The sequence below is a fragment of the Rhamphochromis sp. 'chilingali' genome (genome assembly GCF_963969265.1).
Source record: "Rhamphochromis sp. 'chilingali' genome assembly, chromosome: 12".
NCBI classification, from domain to species: Eukaryota; Metazoa; Chordata; class Actinopteri; order Cichliformes; family Cichlidae; genus Rhamphochromis; species Rhamphochromis sp. 'chilingali'.
Window position 1 is genome coordinate 3,978,693 of NC_137939.1, and position 16,641 is coordinate 3,995,333.

At 42.6% G+C, this 16,641-nt stretch overlaps 1 protein-coding gene across 1 annotated transcript; it reads left to right on the forward strand.

Moving 5' to 3' along the window:
- The first annotated feature begins 9,288 nt into the window (after positions 1-9,288).
- adora1b (adenosine A1 receptor b) lies at positions 9,289-14,739 on the forward strand. Its single transcript, XM_080899555.1, has 2 exons — positions 9,289-10,391; positions 12,011-14,739. Exons 1-2 carry the CDS (start codon positions 10,057-10,059, stop codon positions 12,786-12,788), a joined length of 1,113 nt encoding a protein of 370 aa, XP_080755681.1. The 5' UTR covers positions 9,289-10,056; the 3' UTR covers positions 12,789-14,739.
- Positions 14,740-16,641: the final 1,902 nt, after the last annotated feature.

Sequence of the window (16,641 nt, forward strand, 5' to 3'; positions counted from 1 at the left end):
GGCGGGTGGACTGGTAAACTGATGGATAAATACAATACAATCAGCATTGACTGCAGCATTAGTGTAAGTGTAAATAATAAAGGACACAATATTAGTTCCCTCAGCAATTTAAAAGTACAGCAACTTAATGAAACTTCAAATGAGCAATTTACAGTTTGAACGTGTAGGTAAGAGTGCACTGCATTGATGAATACCTTGATAATTTAATCATGATGATTCAAATGACAGATTAAAATGGTCCCTAATCATTTTTCTTCTCATGTTAATAATGCATTCGCACATTTCACTGGAATTTCATCCTCTCCTCGGTAGGGAATCTCTTTTTATTGCCTGGTGGTTTCTAGCATACAAGGAAGAATAATGCATTCCACATTGCTGTAATTATTTCCTGCAGCACCAATAGCCCTCTATTTGTGTAAACACACACACACACACACACACACACACACACACACACACACACACACACACACACACACACGGAGTGCGAGGATTTATCTTATTAATAAAATATCACCCTTCCTCTCAGACCTTGGATATAATGCTTACTATTAAATGCACCTGTCTTTTTTAACTAAGCAAAAAAGCAATGATGCTGTCAAGTCATCCTTAGGTTATTAAAAGTATGAAATATTATGTATCAGTTGTTGAGCTTTGGAGGTGCGTTTCGGCATCTTTTGTCATATTGTAACTAATATAATTGTTCAGCTAAGCCAACTGGCTACAGCGTTTGCAGACGTACAGCGTCTGCAAACGCGTGAACTCTCAAAATATCTGTATTTACATGTAAACAATGCCATTCTCTTGTTCAGTGGATACAGTAAATACTGCCATTTTTTTCAAAGCCACAGGCTTCCAAAGATACACAAAAGGTGCCCTTTGACGTCAGTCTCTGGATGGTTGAGGAGATATTGGATTACCAGAGAAAACAAACTGTTTGAATTAATGATAAAGTCAATGATATGTGAAGGGATGTTTGTAGAGTGTACCAGTGCATGACTGACTGGTGCCCTCCTGCTCCCACAGTTCAGCCAAATCTGGTTTTGAAAAAAAAAACAACAAAAAACTGTGATGAGAGGTAACTCTTGCAGTGGCTGAAGCTCCCCTTGTGTGCGGTTGTCAGTGGTTAGTTTAAAAGGCTTTTTTGGGAGTTTTTAGGTGAGGTGAGTCATGTTGAGCGCTTCTGATTTGCATAAAGAACTTAATGCAAAAGAGGAGAGGCCAACTTGACTGCTTACACAGAGAAGCACTTAAAAGGGAAGTACTTAAATTACAGATTGTGTGGCCCAATAACAGATGTACGGTGGGTTGCGGGTCCTGTAATATATAAGATAAAGTGCTGTAATTACAAGATAATTAAGCAGGAGACCATGGTTTGTGTGCCCTTTTCAAGATTCATTTTGCACTTACTGGTTTTCACTCACTGTGACTGTGACTCACTGAGCACCCAGAGTATGCCGAAAGGCCCAGGGCAAACATCTGCATGTGAGACTGTGGAAGTGACACCAGGTTTGTGTAAACTAGTCAAACAAAACGGTTCCATCTTTTTTCTTTCCATTTAAAATAATATCACACAAATTGCTGTTCTCATCCATAATGACCAGCTAATTCAAACAAACACAGTGGAGGCTGTTGGAAAACATAGTAGGATTTGGAGCTACAAATGATGATTATGGAAAATATGTAGTACCACTGTGGCTCTTACCATCTTTGTTTATGACTACATATGCATAAATACCCAAATCATACCCAAATCATTGCCCTCGCTTACACAGAACATGCTATCCATCACAGGGCATACATTATCAAGCCGCTCCTCTCTAAACACATGATCATCTTACTTACATTTGCATGCCTTGACACGCAGCAACTGTTTATTAACAACTGTAAACCAACACAATTATGAAAACATGATCCCAGAGTAGAAACAGCACCATCATATTTCGGGGGCCTTGATGGGGACTTGCCATGATGGAATGGAGGGTGAAATTCCCACTTTTATTAAGACATCTCACGCGATAATGCAGGTGTGGCTCTTGCAACAGCCTGAAGCTTAGTGGAAGTTGAGTGATAGAGCAGGACAATAACACTAAAAATCAAAATAATAAAATAAACTTTTGCAGTGGCCCGGTCGGACCTCTGAGTTCAGCCCAATCCTGCCGCCTGACCTCAAGAGACACATTTAGAGCAGACACCCCAACATTATAGCTGAGGCAAGTAGTTCTGTCAGGAGGAATGGTACACAATGGACCAATTAACACAGCGGAGGCAGCTGCAAATGATGTCATTTTAAAGCAGACTCTTCAATATTTTGCCATTAAAAAGTTACAGCGCACAATCTCCGTAAAACGTATTGTTCTATTCTGCTGGTGTGAATGAAAGACAATGAAATTTGATGAAATGTGTTCTTGCCTTGTTCTTGCTGTGCTATTAATAAAATGAAAAAAAGGTCAGCATGTGACAGCAGCTTCCACATAGCAGTTTCCCGTCATGTAATATAGATATTTGCAGTAGTTAAGAAACATTAATATGGGTTTTAAGTAGAAAATTAAACATAAATGAAGGAAGCTTACATTTTGCAGGCCGTCACGACTGCTCCGACCACTTTTTCTTTGTCTTTGTTTTTTAAGTTAGTTTTCAGCGTTTCTAAATCGGCAAAATCATCACCATTGGGTACATTAGGTATGACAGTGACACTCTTGTTTCTATTGGTATACAATGTACTCACAATTCGAAGTTTTTAACTCCGGATCCGAGCTGGCCGAGTGAGATCTCGAGGGAGAACAAAGGGAAGCGGCGGCGGCCTAGAGGGAAGCGAGCCGGCGTCAGGAACAGGCTGAGAGCTCGTGCACACCGCACACCTCTGCCTAGCATCCTGCTCGCCAACGTCCAGTCACTGGAGAACAAGCTTGACGACCTCAGGGCCAGGATAAAGTTCCAGAGAGACATTCGGGACTGCAATCTCCTCTGCTTCACCGAGACATGGCTGAACCCAGCGGTGCCGGACCACGCCATCCAGCCGGCCGAGTTCTTCTCGGTTCACCGCATGGACAGGACACGGGACTCGGGGAAGTCAAGGGGAGGCGGCGTGTGTTTAATGGTGAACAACAACTGGTGCAACAGTGCGAACGTTGTTCCTCTCACACGCTCCTGCACACCAAATCTGGAACTACTGTCCATCATGTGTCGTCCTTTTTATCTACCTCGGGAATTTACATCGGTCATTGTAAGTGCCGTTTATATTCCACCACAAGCGGACACGGTCACCGCCTTATGCGAGCTGCATGAGGCACTCACACAGCACCAGACACAACACCGGGACGCTGCGCTTATTGTGACGGGGGACTTTAATAGCGCCAACCTCAAACGCGCAGCGCCGAACTTTTATCAACACATCACCTGCCCCACCAGGGGTGAAAGGACACTGGACCACTGCTACACTACGGTCAAGGACGGCTACAAGGCACAATCCCGCCCCCCGTTTGGCAAATCTGATCACGCCGCCATCTTCCTCATGCCAAAATACAAACAAAGGCTGAAACAGGAAGTTCCGGTTCAGAGGAAGGTCGCGCGCTGGACGGATCAATCGGTGGCCACGTTACAGGACGCACTCGATGACGCAGACTGGGGCATGTTCAGAAACAGCTCCGACGATGACGTCAACGTGTTTACGGAAGCGGTTGTGGGATTCATCGGGAAACTAGCGGATGATACCGTGGAGACAAAGACTATCACAATGTTTCCCAACCAGAAGCCGTGGGTGGATAAAACCATCCGCGACGCTCTGAGATCCCGCACCGCTGCCTACAACACGGGACTCATGACGGGGGACATGGACCCGTACAAAGCCGCGTCATATAACGTGCGGAGGGCGGTGAAAGAGGCGAAGCAGCGCTACGGGAGGAAACAAGAGTCACAACTCCAACAGAGTGACTCTAGGAGCCTGTGGCGGGGACTAAGGACAATAACGGACTATAAAGCACCAACAACCGGTATGACGAACGCGGCCGTGACTCTGGCAGACGAGCTGAACACTTTCTATGCTCGCTTCGAGGCTGCAGCTAAGGTCTCCAACAATGCTAGTGTTAGCGGCGCTAACGGCTGCAGACAGGAAGATACTGCCAGCACCGGAAACGTGCTCGTCATCTCCGAGCATGAAGTAAGGAGAGCCTTCAAGAGAGTGAACACCAGGAAAGCAGCAGGACCAGACGGCATCCCAGGTCGTATCCTAAGAGACTGCGCATACCAGCTAGCTCCTGTGTTCACTGAGATATTCAACATCTCTTTATCTCAGTCGGTGATCCCCACATGCTTCAAAGAGTCCATCATTGTTCCTGTCCCGAAGAAACCCCACCCTGCTTCTCTCAATGACTATCGCCCTGTAGCCCTCACCTCAGTAGTGATGAAGTGCTTTGAACGCCTGGTCAGAGACTTCATCATTTCTTCACTACCAGACACACTGGACCCACTACAGTTCGCTTACCGTCCAAATCGTTCCACAGACGATGCCATCTCTCATCTCCTCCACACATCACTCACTCACTTGGACACTAGAAGGGGGAATTATGTTAAAATGCTCTTCATAGACTACAGCTCTGCATTTAACACCATAATTCCCTCCACACTCACCACCAAGCTGGAGCATCTGGGACTCAGCTCATCTATGTGTCAGTGGATCTCCAACTTCCTAACTGGCAGACCACAGGCAGTAAGGATGGGCGGACATGTCTCAGCCTCCACCACTCTCAGCACTGGAGCCCCCCAGGGGTGTGTTCTGAGCCCCCTGCTGTACTCTTTGTACACATATGACTGTGTGGCCACTACCAGCTCCACCACCATCATCAAGTTTGCTGACGACACCGTCGTGGTGGGCCTGATCTCTGATAACAACGAGACGGCCTACCTGAAGGAGATTAGGAATCTGGAGAACTGGTGCCAGAGGAACAACCTCCTTCTAAACGTCAGTAAGACAAAGGAGCTGATAGTGGACTTCAGCACTAAGCAGGAGAGGAACTACCAGACCCCCGTCATCAACGAGTGCCCAGTGGAGAGAGTGGACAGCTTCAAATACCTCGGAGTTCACATCACGCAGGACCTGTCATGGTCCTGTCACATCAACACCGTGGTGAAAAAGGCCCGACAGCGTCTCTACCACCTCAGACGCTTGAGAGACTTCCAACTGCCCTCCAAGGTGCTCAGGAACTTTTACTCGTGCACCATAGAGAGCATCCTGGCGGGAAACATCTTAACCTGGTTCGGGAACAGCACCATGCAGGACAGACGAGCTCTACAGAGGGTTGTGCGGTCAGCTGAGCGCACCATCCGCTCCGAGCTCCCTGACCTGCACTCAATCTACAGCAGGCGGTGCTGGACCAAGGCCAGGAAGATCGTGAAGGACCTCAGCCATCCCAACAACAGACTGTTCTCTCTGTTGAGGTCAGGAAAGCGATTCCGCTCCCTGAAGACCAACACAGAGAGACTGAGGAGGAGCTTCTTCCCGCAGGCGATACGGTCTCTCAATCACACCACCACACAGTACTGACCCACACATATGGTTCTTACACACACACTGGACTTTCTGGACTTTGGTTTTGCACAACACTGGTCACTATATTCTTCATTTCCGGTTAATACTTGTACAGCTGCTGTTATTGTGTATATATTTATTTATATTTAGATTTCTTCATACATTCTTATATAGTTCTATATTGTGTATTGTGTATTTTGTTGTACAGTTATTTTATTTTCAACTTTAATTTATATTTTATTCCTTCCTAGTTAAATTTACCCTTCATTCTAATTTGTGTTGTACAGTTATTTCATTTTTAACCTTAATTTATATTTTATTCCTTCCTAGTTAAATTTACCCTTTTTAATTTTTCATATTTATTTCCTATCTTATTCATAGCCTTTTCCTTTTTTGTTCTCTTTAGGTCACGAGCAGTTGTCCAAGCATTTCACTACATATCGTACTGTGTATGACTGTGTACGTGACAAATAAAATTTGAATTTGATTTGAATTTGAATTTGATCACTAGGGAAACTACACCAATGACTCTACACCCACACTCTAACATTTAAGTAGACCTTTATTGGTTTACACACCAAACTACTTTGGATTGCAAAATGCCAGCTTATTTATAATACATTGTGTGCTGTTGAGTGATCGCTACGAGTGATGACACTGAGGCCATGTCCTTGGGAGTGATTCAGTTAGTTTGGCTGTTTGAGTGACGTGCAGCTGTATACATTGCCTTTACAGTATTTTTGAGGGTTATCTAATGTTTTTAAAATGTATGTCTTTCTGCCAAAAACTACAATTTAAATAAACAATAAATATAGAATTAACATGCATTTTTGTAGCTATTATTTTTCATCAAAACATTCCATGTTTCATCGAATGAGGGCTTCAGTTTGATATTGCACAGCAAACTGCCATGTGAGCTGCTGAGATTTTTCATTTTCACCTTGTCAGCTCATTCTTCGAGTGTGAGTGGTGGTAAATTTCCTGGACACATTCTGGGTCAGAAGCAGGTGAGCTGCGTGGAGTAGGCTGAATGGTGTGGAGCACCCAGCTGGCAGCTCTGAGAGGAGCTCTTACACCAAATTATAGTGCCCATAAAGTTGTTTTTCTTGAGTGTAAAAAGGAAATCAAAACATATTAAAGCACTTCAATTCACAGTATATGATTATCTACAGGGGCTGAGCCACAGTGAGGCTGCTGTAGACAGTGGTCAGGACTTAAAGCCAGCTTAACTCTATTTTTGTAACACATAACCAAAAATCACATGATAATGTACAATTTAATAACAGCAAAATCTATTTCCTCTACAATCAGATGTGCAGTATTTATTCCCACTAAATCATTGTTTTAATGCTATAAAGTATATTATTAGGCCAGAGGGGCCATGGCGCGATATGGCAGCCTCGCTTCTGTCAGTCTGCCTCAGGGCAGCTGTGGCTACAACTGTAGCTGCCTCCACCAGTGTGTGAATGTGAGAGTGACTGAATAGTGGCATTGTAAAGCGCTTTGGGTGCCTTGAAAAGCGCTATATAAATCCAATCCATTATTATTATTATTATTATTATTATTATTATTATTATTATTATTAAGGAAGTAATACATGCAGTGGAACACTTCATTCTCTGGTGCACAATAGTTTGTGGTAATAACTTTAATTATATCATATTTATATTCATTTTAAAGAACAATCAAGCTGATATGTTTGCATGGAAACTAAGAGCATCTATGGAGCAGATTTTTTCAGGGAAAAATAATGAGATACATGTGACTGTTCAGTTCTCGCATATATTGTTTTCAGTGAAAGTCTTCTGATCAGCAGTAGCCCAGGCTCCCTATCTTGTTGTCTGCACTGTAACACAACATTTTTATTACTAATTTCAAGTCTTCCACTTTGCGTCAGTCCTTTTTAAATGTGTTTTGGCCCAGAGACAATAGTGGCATTTCTGGATCATGGCTTCTTCTTTGCATGACAGAGCTGTAATCTGCATTTGTGGATGGCACAGTGGACTGTTTTCATAGACAATGATTTCTGAAAGTGTTCCCAACCATTGATTTCCATGACAGAATCAAGCCTTTTTAATGCAGTGCCGCCTGAGGGCCTGAAGATCACATGCATCCAATACTGATTTTCGGTCTTCGGTCACAATTTGCAGAATTAATTAATTTTTTTGTAGATTGGTTAACCTCTGCTCGCCTTTACTTCTGAGAAACTCTGCCTCTCTAAGATGCTCTTTTCATACTCAGTCATGTATCTGAGCTGATGCCAATGAACCCAATTAGATGCAAAATGTTCCTCCAGCTGTCTCTTTTTAGTACCACTTACTTTTCCAGCCTTTCCCAAGTTTCTGGTGATGTGTTTCTTTCACCAAATTCAATCTGAGTTAATATTTTATAATGAACTGTTAGTACTGCTAAAAGTAATTCAATAAAGGGCTAGATAGTGGGAGATGCCATAAAAAGTTGAAGCCTTTCAGCACGTCATTTCGGTGAAGATGGCGTCAGTGAACATGATCAGACAGCATTTAAGGGTCTATGTATGTCATGTTAAGTGTGGGAGAAAAAATCTGAAATGAGGGTGTCTCTTGAACTTGCTTTGCTCCTGCTTACCAGGGTTCGTCAAAGCCATAACACTATTTATTGATAAGTAGCTGAAGACAATAGTACTGTGAGGATATGACCTTGATAATGAGACTTATTTCAAAGTGTAAACATTCAGAATCTTGAATGTCAGCCATTTCCACCCAAGCGAATTAGTTCATGCCATTTGCTCTATAATGATTGATTTGCTCAACACTGCCACCACACATATGCTCATTAAAAGATGTCCCTAGTGAGTCGCAAGCCAATTGCTGCAACTGGGCCATATGGCTGCTTCCTTCCTTGCTTATTGGCTGACCTCTGTACATCATGCTGACAGTTTTCACCATGCTGCTTCTCACAGAGTGGAATTGTCTCCAGTGAAATCCTGCTGACTGTTGGTCCCCTGGTCATCTCTGTCTCTCAGTGTGGATCCCGGAGAGTAGTAACACCCCCCCCCCCCCCCCCCCCCACACACACACACACACACACCCGCCCCCCTCACTTTGCCTTTTGTTTTCACCGTGAATGTCAGCTGAAACAAAGTGTTTGCAGTTCTCCATCTGTGACACCTGCATATCCAATCTACACAGTCATGTGTGGCTGTTGTGGTCAGTACTCACATTGCTACCTGGTGCTGACCTTTGAACCTTGGAAAGGTAGCACAGGATGCTTGTAATTTTATGCAGTACTTGGCTTCTCGAAGTTCTTTATGTCACTGGAAGAAACAGGGCAGGTTATTGTGCCATGGGGATCCTGTTCCTGCTTCAGATTCTGAAGGAGGATATATCCGTTTTCAGAAACCACTTACAAAGCTGTAAAGGGTTTTTTTTAAAAAGGATGATCAATAGATCTAAATCAGTCACAAGGTTTCCAATTTTAAATCCCATTAGTTTTTCAGATGGGCTTGCTTCAAGCTGAGAGTGCAGGCCTTTGAAGTCTACAGCATAAAGATCTATTTAGAATGACCTGAATATTTCTTTTTATTACAGATACATTTCTATCTGATGTGTTCTTAGTATGTGGCTGGAGGAGTAAATAAGTGGCTTACTACTGTGTGCCTCCCTCCAGTAATACTACAGTTCCAATGGCCTTTGTTACATGGCAGTTTCAATCCTTCACGCCTTATCAGAACAATGGGCGAGTGACCAAGGTCTATTAGTTTTCCAAAGGGCGTGGGAGAAATGCATACATGGCGTTACAGAGAGTTCACATCACCCTTCGCTCTACTTCTTTCGGACGGTCCTGCAGAAGGCTAGCACCATTTCATTTCTCCGTGGAAAACGAAGGAGTTGCACGAACCGAGGGGAAAACGACTAATAAAACCAAGAAAGCAACTCTCAATGCCACACGAAAGGCGAGAAACCCCGCACGGCTATTTTCAGTAAGAGCATTTCTGTTTTCACTGAAAGCGCCACGAGCGAGAGAGAAAGAAAGGCAGAGGTGAACGGAAATTACGCCGCGTCGGAGCTGCAGCCGTGCGAGGCTTTCTGTAGCAGGTAGTTTCTCATTGGATGTGTGTTATGTTTTTTTAAACTGCTAGATTAAAGTGACAAAAGCTGGGTGATGAACACGAGGCGCCCTCCCGGATAAATCGCAAAGCATGGCAAGAACGCTCCTCTCCGAAGAAGCAGGTGTATTCCGCCAAGTGAAGGCGCAGGACTCAGAACAGCAGAGACGCACAGCCGCCTCTGGACCGTAATCACCTGCTCCAAAGGAAAACACCCCATTCTAAGACACTGTGGCTCTTAACCTGCGTATCATCGTCAGAATAACTAGATTTTCTCTCAACTTAAATCTCGTCTGCTAACCAGGAGGATGAGAGTGCCGTGACACAGCGGGACGCATTTGGAAAATTCTGTACTGACAGGAAGAAAAAGTCAAGGATTGTTCTGTTGGCTTTTTTGTTTTTATTTTGCAGCTCACTCTTATTAAGGACAAAATTATCTGCAAGGATGGCACTCTTCTCAGTGGACTCAGTCTACATCGGAATGGAGGTGGTAATTGCTGTGGCGTCTGTAATCGGGAATGTGATGGTGGTCTGGGCGGTGAAGATTAATAAATCGTTGCGAGATACCACGTTTTGTTTTATTGTCTCCCTGGCTCTGGCGGATATTGCAGTGGGAGCACTCGTCATCCCTTTGGCCATTACTATCAACATCGGACTCCAAACTCACTTTTACAGCTGCCTGCTTGTGGCGTGCACGGTGCTGGTCCTGACGCAAAGTTCGATCCTGGCCCTCTTGGCTATTGCAATTGACCGCTATCTCAGGGTCAAAATCCCGACCAGGTAACGACCTTTTTGCAACCTAAAGGATAAAATTAAGGACGGGATTGAGTCATGCGTTATTTGTGTAATGTGGGGAAGTGATACGAATGAAAATAGCATAGATTTGTTGGAGGTACTCACCAGAAATGATAGCAGAAGTCAGCACAGTTCCAGTGCTGTTTCATTGATTTCTGTATGGGTCTCGTTTCACTATACAGGAAGCTGCCAGTCTGCCAGTTTCTTTATATGCATATATATCCGCCTCCCCATGACAGCTTAATAGAGCAAGGCCAATCTACTAACTACTTTAATTAGTCTTTCTGTCATCAGGATCTCTAATGTGCTGAAGAGGTGCACAGCGACACAGAAGTGGTCAGCTTTGCTTCTCCCGCTTTGTATGTGGTGGACACATCATGTCATGCTGGGGTAAAGTAAAAGCACAAGCAGTGGTGTTGAAAAGCTAAAAGGACAAGCCGAGAAGGAAAGAGAAATTACTTATTTGAGAATATTGCCTATGAAAGCCTCAGACCCTTGTCCCCTGTTAAATCCCATGAAGTCTTCCAGGCTTACAGTAATATTCTGTCATCAGTTTTAACTCTTGACTTTTCCATGTAAAGTTTGTCTGTCACAGCAGCATCTGGGCGTCCTTGCTCGGGTTATGCATGTAGAAAGTTTCTCAGGAATTGTCACTTGTTTCCAACACACATTGCAGAGACTATATTTAACAATATGCAAATACAGCATTGTAACATTTTCATAAATTACATAATATGCTGCATGCTCTACCACGCTCCCTGTTTTTAGATCAGAACCTGATCTTTTCCGATCTCTTTCAGGCTCAGTTTTTCGATTATTTTATTTATTTATTTTTTTCTGCACTTCTGACACAGACCTCACTTAAGATCTGGGTCCCTAATCAATACTCATCCTACACATGGCACCTGCTACATTTGGGCTAAATTGAAGAATCTTGTTTTGCCTCACGCTACCCTTTAGCAAAGGTCAGCCTGTGGTAATATGGGTGTTTTCTTTACAGCCAAAACATCCTACATTAAACATTAACCATTAGTAATCTGAAAATGACTAATCACTGGCTTACCATGATGAGCTGTATCAGATAACTACTTTCATCCCTGCCTCGGGGCAAGTATCAGGTTGTGGTCCCTGAAATTCTTTACTTACAAGTCAAGACAGCAGTGATAAGATCTTTAAGCCTCTGCCTTTTTTTTTAACCTCCCTCTGACTCTGGCTACTTCTTCATAAAGCTTCTTAAATAATGAGAAAGCCTAGCCTGCAACACCTTTAATATCCAGTATGTAATAGCAGCTTTCTTTCTTTCTTTTCTTTAAAAAAAAACCCATTTCTGGTTTTAAGAAAGTCATTAAAAAGTAACAGTCTTGCAAAGGTCAAGTATCAAAGATAAGAATTTCAGAAACATATTTTAAAAGGTAATATGTGCTGCAAGGACCTTTTCACAAAGTGTCTTGGGGGTTGTGGCTGTGAAGATGTGAATCACATCTTCTGTCAGCCCAAGGACACTGACAATATGAAAAATGAAGTACAAAGAATGAAAACATGCATGCCCTGACAATGCTATGTGGGAAAGTGCTGACGTGTCGCTCTGCTGTTTACTCCTGTAGGTATAAGCGGGTGGTGACCCCTCGGCGAGCGGCACTGGCAGTCGTGATATGTTGGACGGTAGCGTTTATTGTGGGACTCACACCCATGTTAGGCTGGAACAACCTGAAGCGCTGCCAGGAGAACGGCTCCATCAGCTCCGACCTCATTACCACGTGCAAGTTTGAAAATGTCATCAGCATGGACTACATGGTCTATTTTAACTTTTTCGGCTGGGTGCTCCCACCTCTGCTGCTCATGCTGTTCATCTACGCAGAAATCTTCTACATGATCCACAAGCAGCTTAACAATAAGAAACTGAACACCAGTCACGCAGACCCCAACAGGTACTATGACAAAGAGCTGAATCTTGCTAAATCCCTTGCTCTTGTCCTCTTTCTCTTTGCTGTGAGTTGGCTCCCCCTCCACATCATCAACTGCATCACACTCTTTTGTCCTGAGCGTAACAAGCCCAAAGTCGTCCTCTACATTGCCATCCTGCTCACCCACGGCAACTCTGCCGTCAACCCAATTGTCTACGCTTTCCGCATTAAGAAGTTTCGCTCAGCCTTCCGGAAAATCTGGCAGCAGTACTTCTGCTGCAAGGACACATCGGCTCTGGAGACCCAGGCCAGTGACAGGAAAGAGATGCCAACGTTAGACCTACAGCAGGCAACACCGCCTCTTTCTCCACAGACAGAAATCCCTAAACCCCAGCCTCTGTCTGAGCAAAACCAGAAGGCCGAATCACCTCAAAAACATAAAGGACAATCATCCTTACTGGGGCAGAATGCAGCCTAAGCAAAGGATAGAGCTGATGCCTGGAGAAGTAATGATCAGTGGGCAAAGCATATGCTCTCTCCTTGTCTAATGTGTAACATGCATTGTTACACAGGGCTACAATGCTTAGCGGAAGGGAGCCAGTTAAATCACTGGATGAGCAATTGTCTTCACTCAGGAGGAGTGTATATGCTGAAAGTTTGATCAGAGAGAGGGAAAGAAAGGTTGCATATAATCGTGAAATAATGGAAGTCTTTTTCTGACAGTGACTGTTGGTTTATCTTAGTAACAAACTGAGAACACTGAGCTTTAACTGTTTTATTCAATTTGGTGGAACAGTTGGTGGAAACATTACAAGATGTGCAATATAAGTTATTGTGGTTGGTCAGTATGAGATAATCAGATATTACAACTTTCTTAAACGTTTATATATTCAATGGAGGCGGCAACTCTTACTACTCCATAACTGTGTGTAAGTTTAAAGTGACAGTGGCTAAAAATATATGAATGTAATAATGTAAATATGGGACTAAAAGCAGCACAGCTGTGAATGAGCATATCTTCTTCAGGGTCTTCACTGGGCAACAATGTGTAGTGTGTTATCATGGAAAGGTTTTTTATAACCCCTTAACTCCTTTATGCAGGAGCTCAACCCCCCCCCCCCCCCCCCCCCCTCCCCCCTGTCATTCAGCAGTATCAATCTATAGCAGAAGGAGCGACGAAGAGGGATAAAAAAAAGTAGCAGATGGACCAACAAGAGCTTTTAGGTGTTGCATGCAAGAGACTTGAAGAAGGAAGACAGCAAGTCACCTGGGAAAAACCCAAGATGCACTTAAAGCTCCTCCTTGAGTGGATCTCTTCCTGCCAGCCTCTTTTATCTGGTAGTAAGAGTGGGGTTTCCCTTTTTACATTAATAACAACATTATCACATCTCAACACCAGAGTAGCAGCCATGGCCTTATTCATTATCTGAACTGGTGTGGGCTCCACTTTTAACTGACCCAGAAATGACAACCTGAAGATGGTGAGTATGTACTACGCTGTAAGATGAACTTTTTTCGCATTAGCTTAGTAATGTAAGTATGGTAAATGCCACTGACTTAAAGACTGTGTGAGAATGTAAACTAACTTTCTTTTGTCTCTGGAAAAGACTAAGAGGTGGGATAAGACACTGACATTCTCCTAAACTGGTGACAATCTCTTCTGTAAGGTTAAGGCATTTCTATCACTGTCTTAAACATCTGACAGGCAGGAGCAGACAGTGAAGCTGTTTGATTGACTGAAAAGACAGGATCAACAGAAACAGTAAAGCACTCCACCCATGTGAAATGCCTACAAAGTAGAGGCTGGGTGGGTTGTAAATACATACATTTAAGGGAAAAGTGGATGAATAAATGTTTAAAGATGTGTCTTTTTTTAGTTAATGCAATTTACAACCTGGGTTTACAGCTCTGATTAGCACTGAATAGTGAAATATACATGTTTGTGTCATGATTTTATGTTTTTTAATAAAATGTATAATTCCTAGTCCGAATGTTATTACTGAGCACAGTGTCTATGTGCTCTATGATATATGGTTATAAAGTAAAAAGCATTTTCAGCAGTAAATATGATTTTTTTTTAAACTTAAATTGAATGTGGTTATGTTTTTTTGTTTTGTTTTTTTTTATAAAAAAGAGGAAACAATCATAAAGAATGCCATCATCAGTCATAGAACATCCATGCAGTGCACATCAGTAAAAACATCAAAATTCAGTCATGGTAAAAAAGAAAGTACATTTATAGGGTTTTACATAACAGGACATAATAAATCATCATCTAATCCTAAGAAAATACAACCTGAGGTGAGCAACAACCCAAACATATTGCACCCGCTTCTTATTTATTTAAGAAAAATAAAGCAAAAATGCAGAAGCAGTGCCTTGAAAATGAAATATAATTAAGCACACCCTTAGCTGCTCCTTAGACTCTAAATTCCACTGGAGGCAGTAAGTGCTGCTAATAAAATGCACTTGAGGAAGTGATCATCACCATGTGTGAGTACCTCTATGAAAGCAGAAGGTTTGGCAGTGTGCAGATGTGGGGCATTCAGGTGTGACACAATGCCAAGGAGGAAAGGCAATAATCTCAGAGAAGCAATTGTTGCCGATCAATATGGGAAAGGTTTGTCATCCGTTTGCACCAACAAAGATTATTCACATGAGGAAAAGATTCAAAAGATCCCCCCCCCCCCCCCCCCCCACACGCACACACAAATAAATAAATAAATAAATAAAATTAAAAAAGAAAGAGAAACCCCCCAAAACCAAGAGCTACACCTCAGAATCTGCAGGCATGTAAGATGTTAAAGCTCTGTAACAGTGTATAGGACACAGATGAGGTCTGTATGGAGATGTTTCTCCATAATGCACAGCACCATGTTTGGTGAAAACTGACCACAGCATATTAGCAGTGCATAACAGCATGTTTTGTAGCCAGAGGACCCGGGCACCTTGAAGTAAAAAAAACAAGGAACTTCTCTGTAAGTCAAAGTATTCTAGAGCCAAACGTGTGAGGCTGAAAGCTAAAGTTAGTCTGAAAATTGGGCCATTATACAGAATAAGCATGCAAGTAAACTAGAAGATCTCCATCAGAATAGTTGAAAAAGAAAAGAGACGTCAGACCTCAGTCTGATTGAAATGCTGCAGTCACGCCTCACAATGATGTGAGAGACTGATGAATTCAACAGAAGATGTAGCACTTGAACTTACTGCTCTAGGTGATTTAATAAGCTGGGTGTACTTAGTTTTCCATACATTGCTTATGTATTTTTGCTCAGTTTTTTAGTTGTGAAGTAATACAGAAACAAGCAGCAGTGACTTTAAACCTTTGATTCGATCTTTCTCTGTGTGCTTTGGTTTCGACTGGATGTGTAGGATGTCAAAAACATTTTGGTTGTAAACTTTGGTCAACTCTGGTTTTTTTTACGTAAATGTAGTTCTTTTACTCAAATAAAGGGTTGTTTCACAGAGTGATTGTAATTGAGAAATATGCTGAATCCCAGGCCACTCATTTAATCAGTTACACATATCAGAGTACAGCAGTGGGTCAAACACAGTACTGTATCTGCTGAGCGATATGTGAAAATGGTACACTGGCAGGTCATTTTTGAGTCTTTTGCTTTTTGTTTCAGTTTTCCGGAAGCCAACCTTCCTGGTTAGGTTCAGTCTCACATCTTTCAAAAACACACCATTATTTCAGGGCTGGTAGTCTAAAAATAATTCCTCAGGAGTCACTGAAGACCATACCAGAGCTAAGGACAGGGAATATTGCATCAGGTGTTCAGGAACATTCAATTATATGGTGAAATTGATCTTTGGATGTGTTAATAAGTGTCTGTTTTCAGTTTTGTGTTTACATTTTATTTCTGCTACTCTCAAGTGGCCGAAAGCACCAGTAAATGCATTTTTAAAAGAACTGGACTAATAGGTCTTACACCTATGTTTCTTCCTTATATAAAGTCATGTTAACTAAGGATGCACTTGTAATATTAAAAGATCATAAACAAGTTCTTTTCTGTCTGTTCAGTCCTCTGGATCATTTGTCATCCTCTGACATGTAATTTTTTCCACAACAATCAGCACTCGAATCGGTGGATATCTCAGCTTCTTATGGGTACCTTGCTGCGGCTTATCAGCGCTGTCAGAGTTCTCATTAATTTTTCAGAATAATGCCGTGAGTGGCTTTATGATAACAGTTGACAGTTGTCACCATTCACACAGCATTTCTTCTCTCTTCTTTCTTCTCAGTCTGTGAGTTTCTTTGATATTAAAAGACTTGTGAAGTTCTGAAAAAGACCAGGCAGCGCAAATAAGGACTGTGCTGTGTCTGCAAG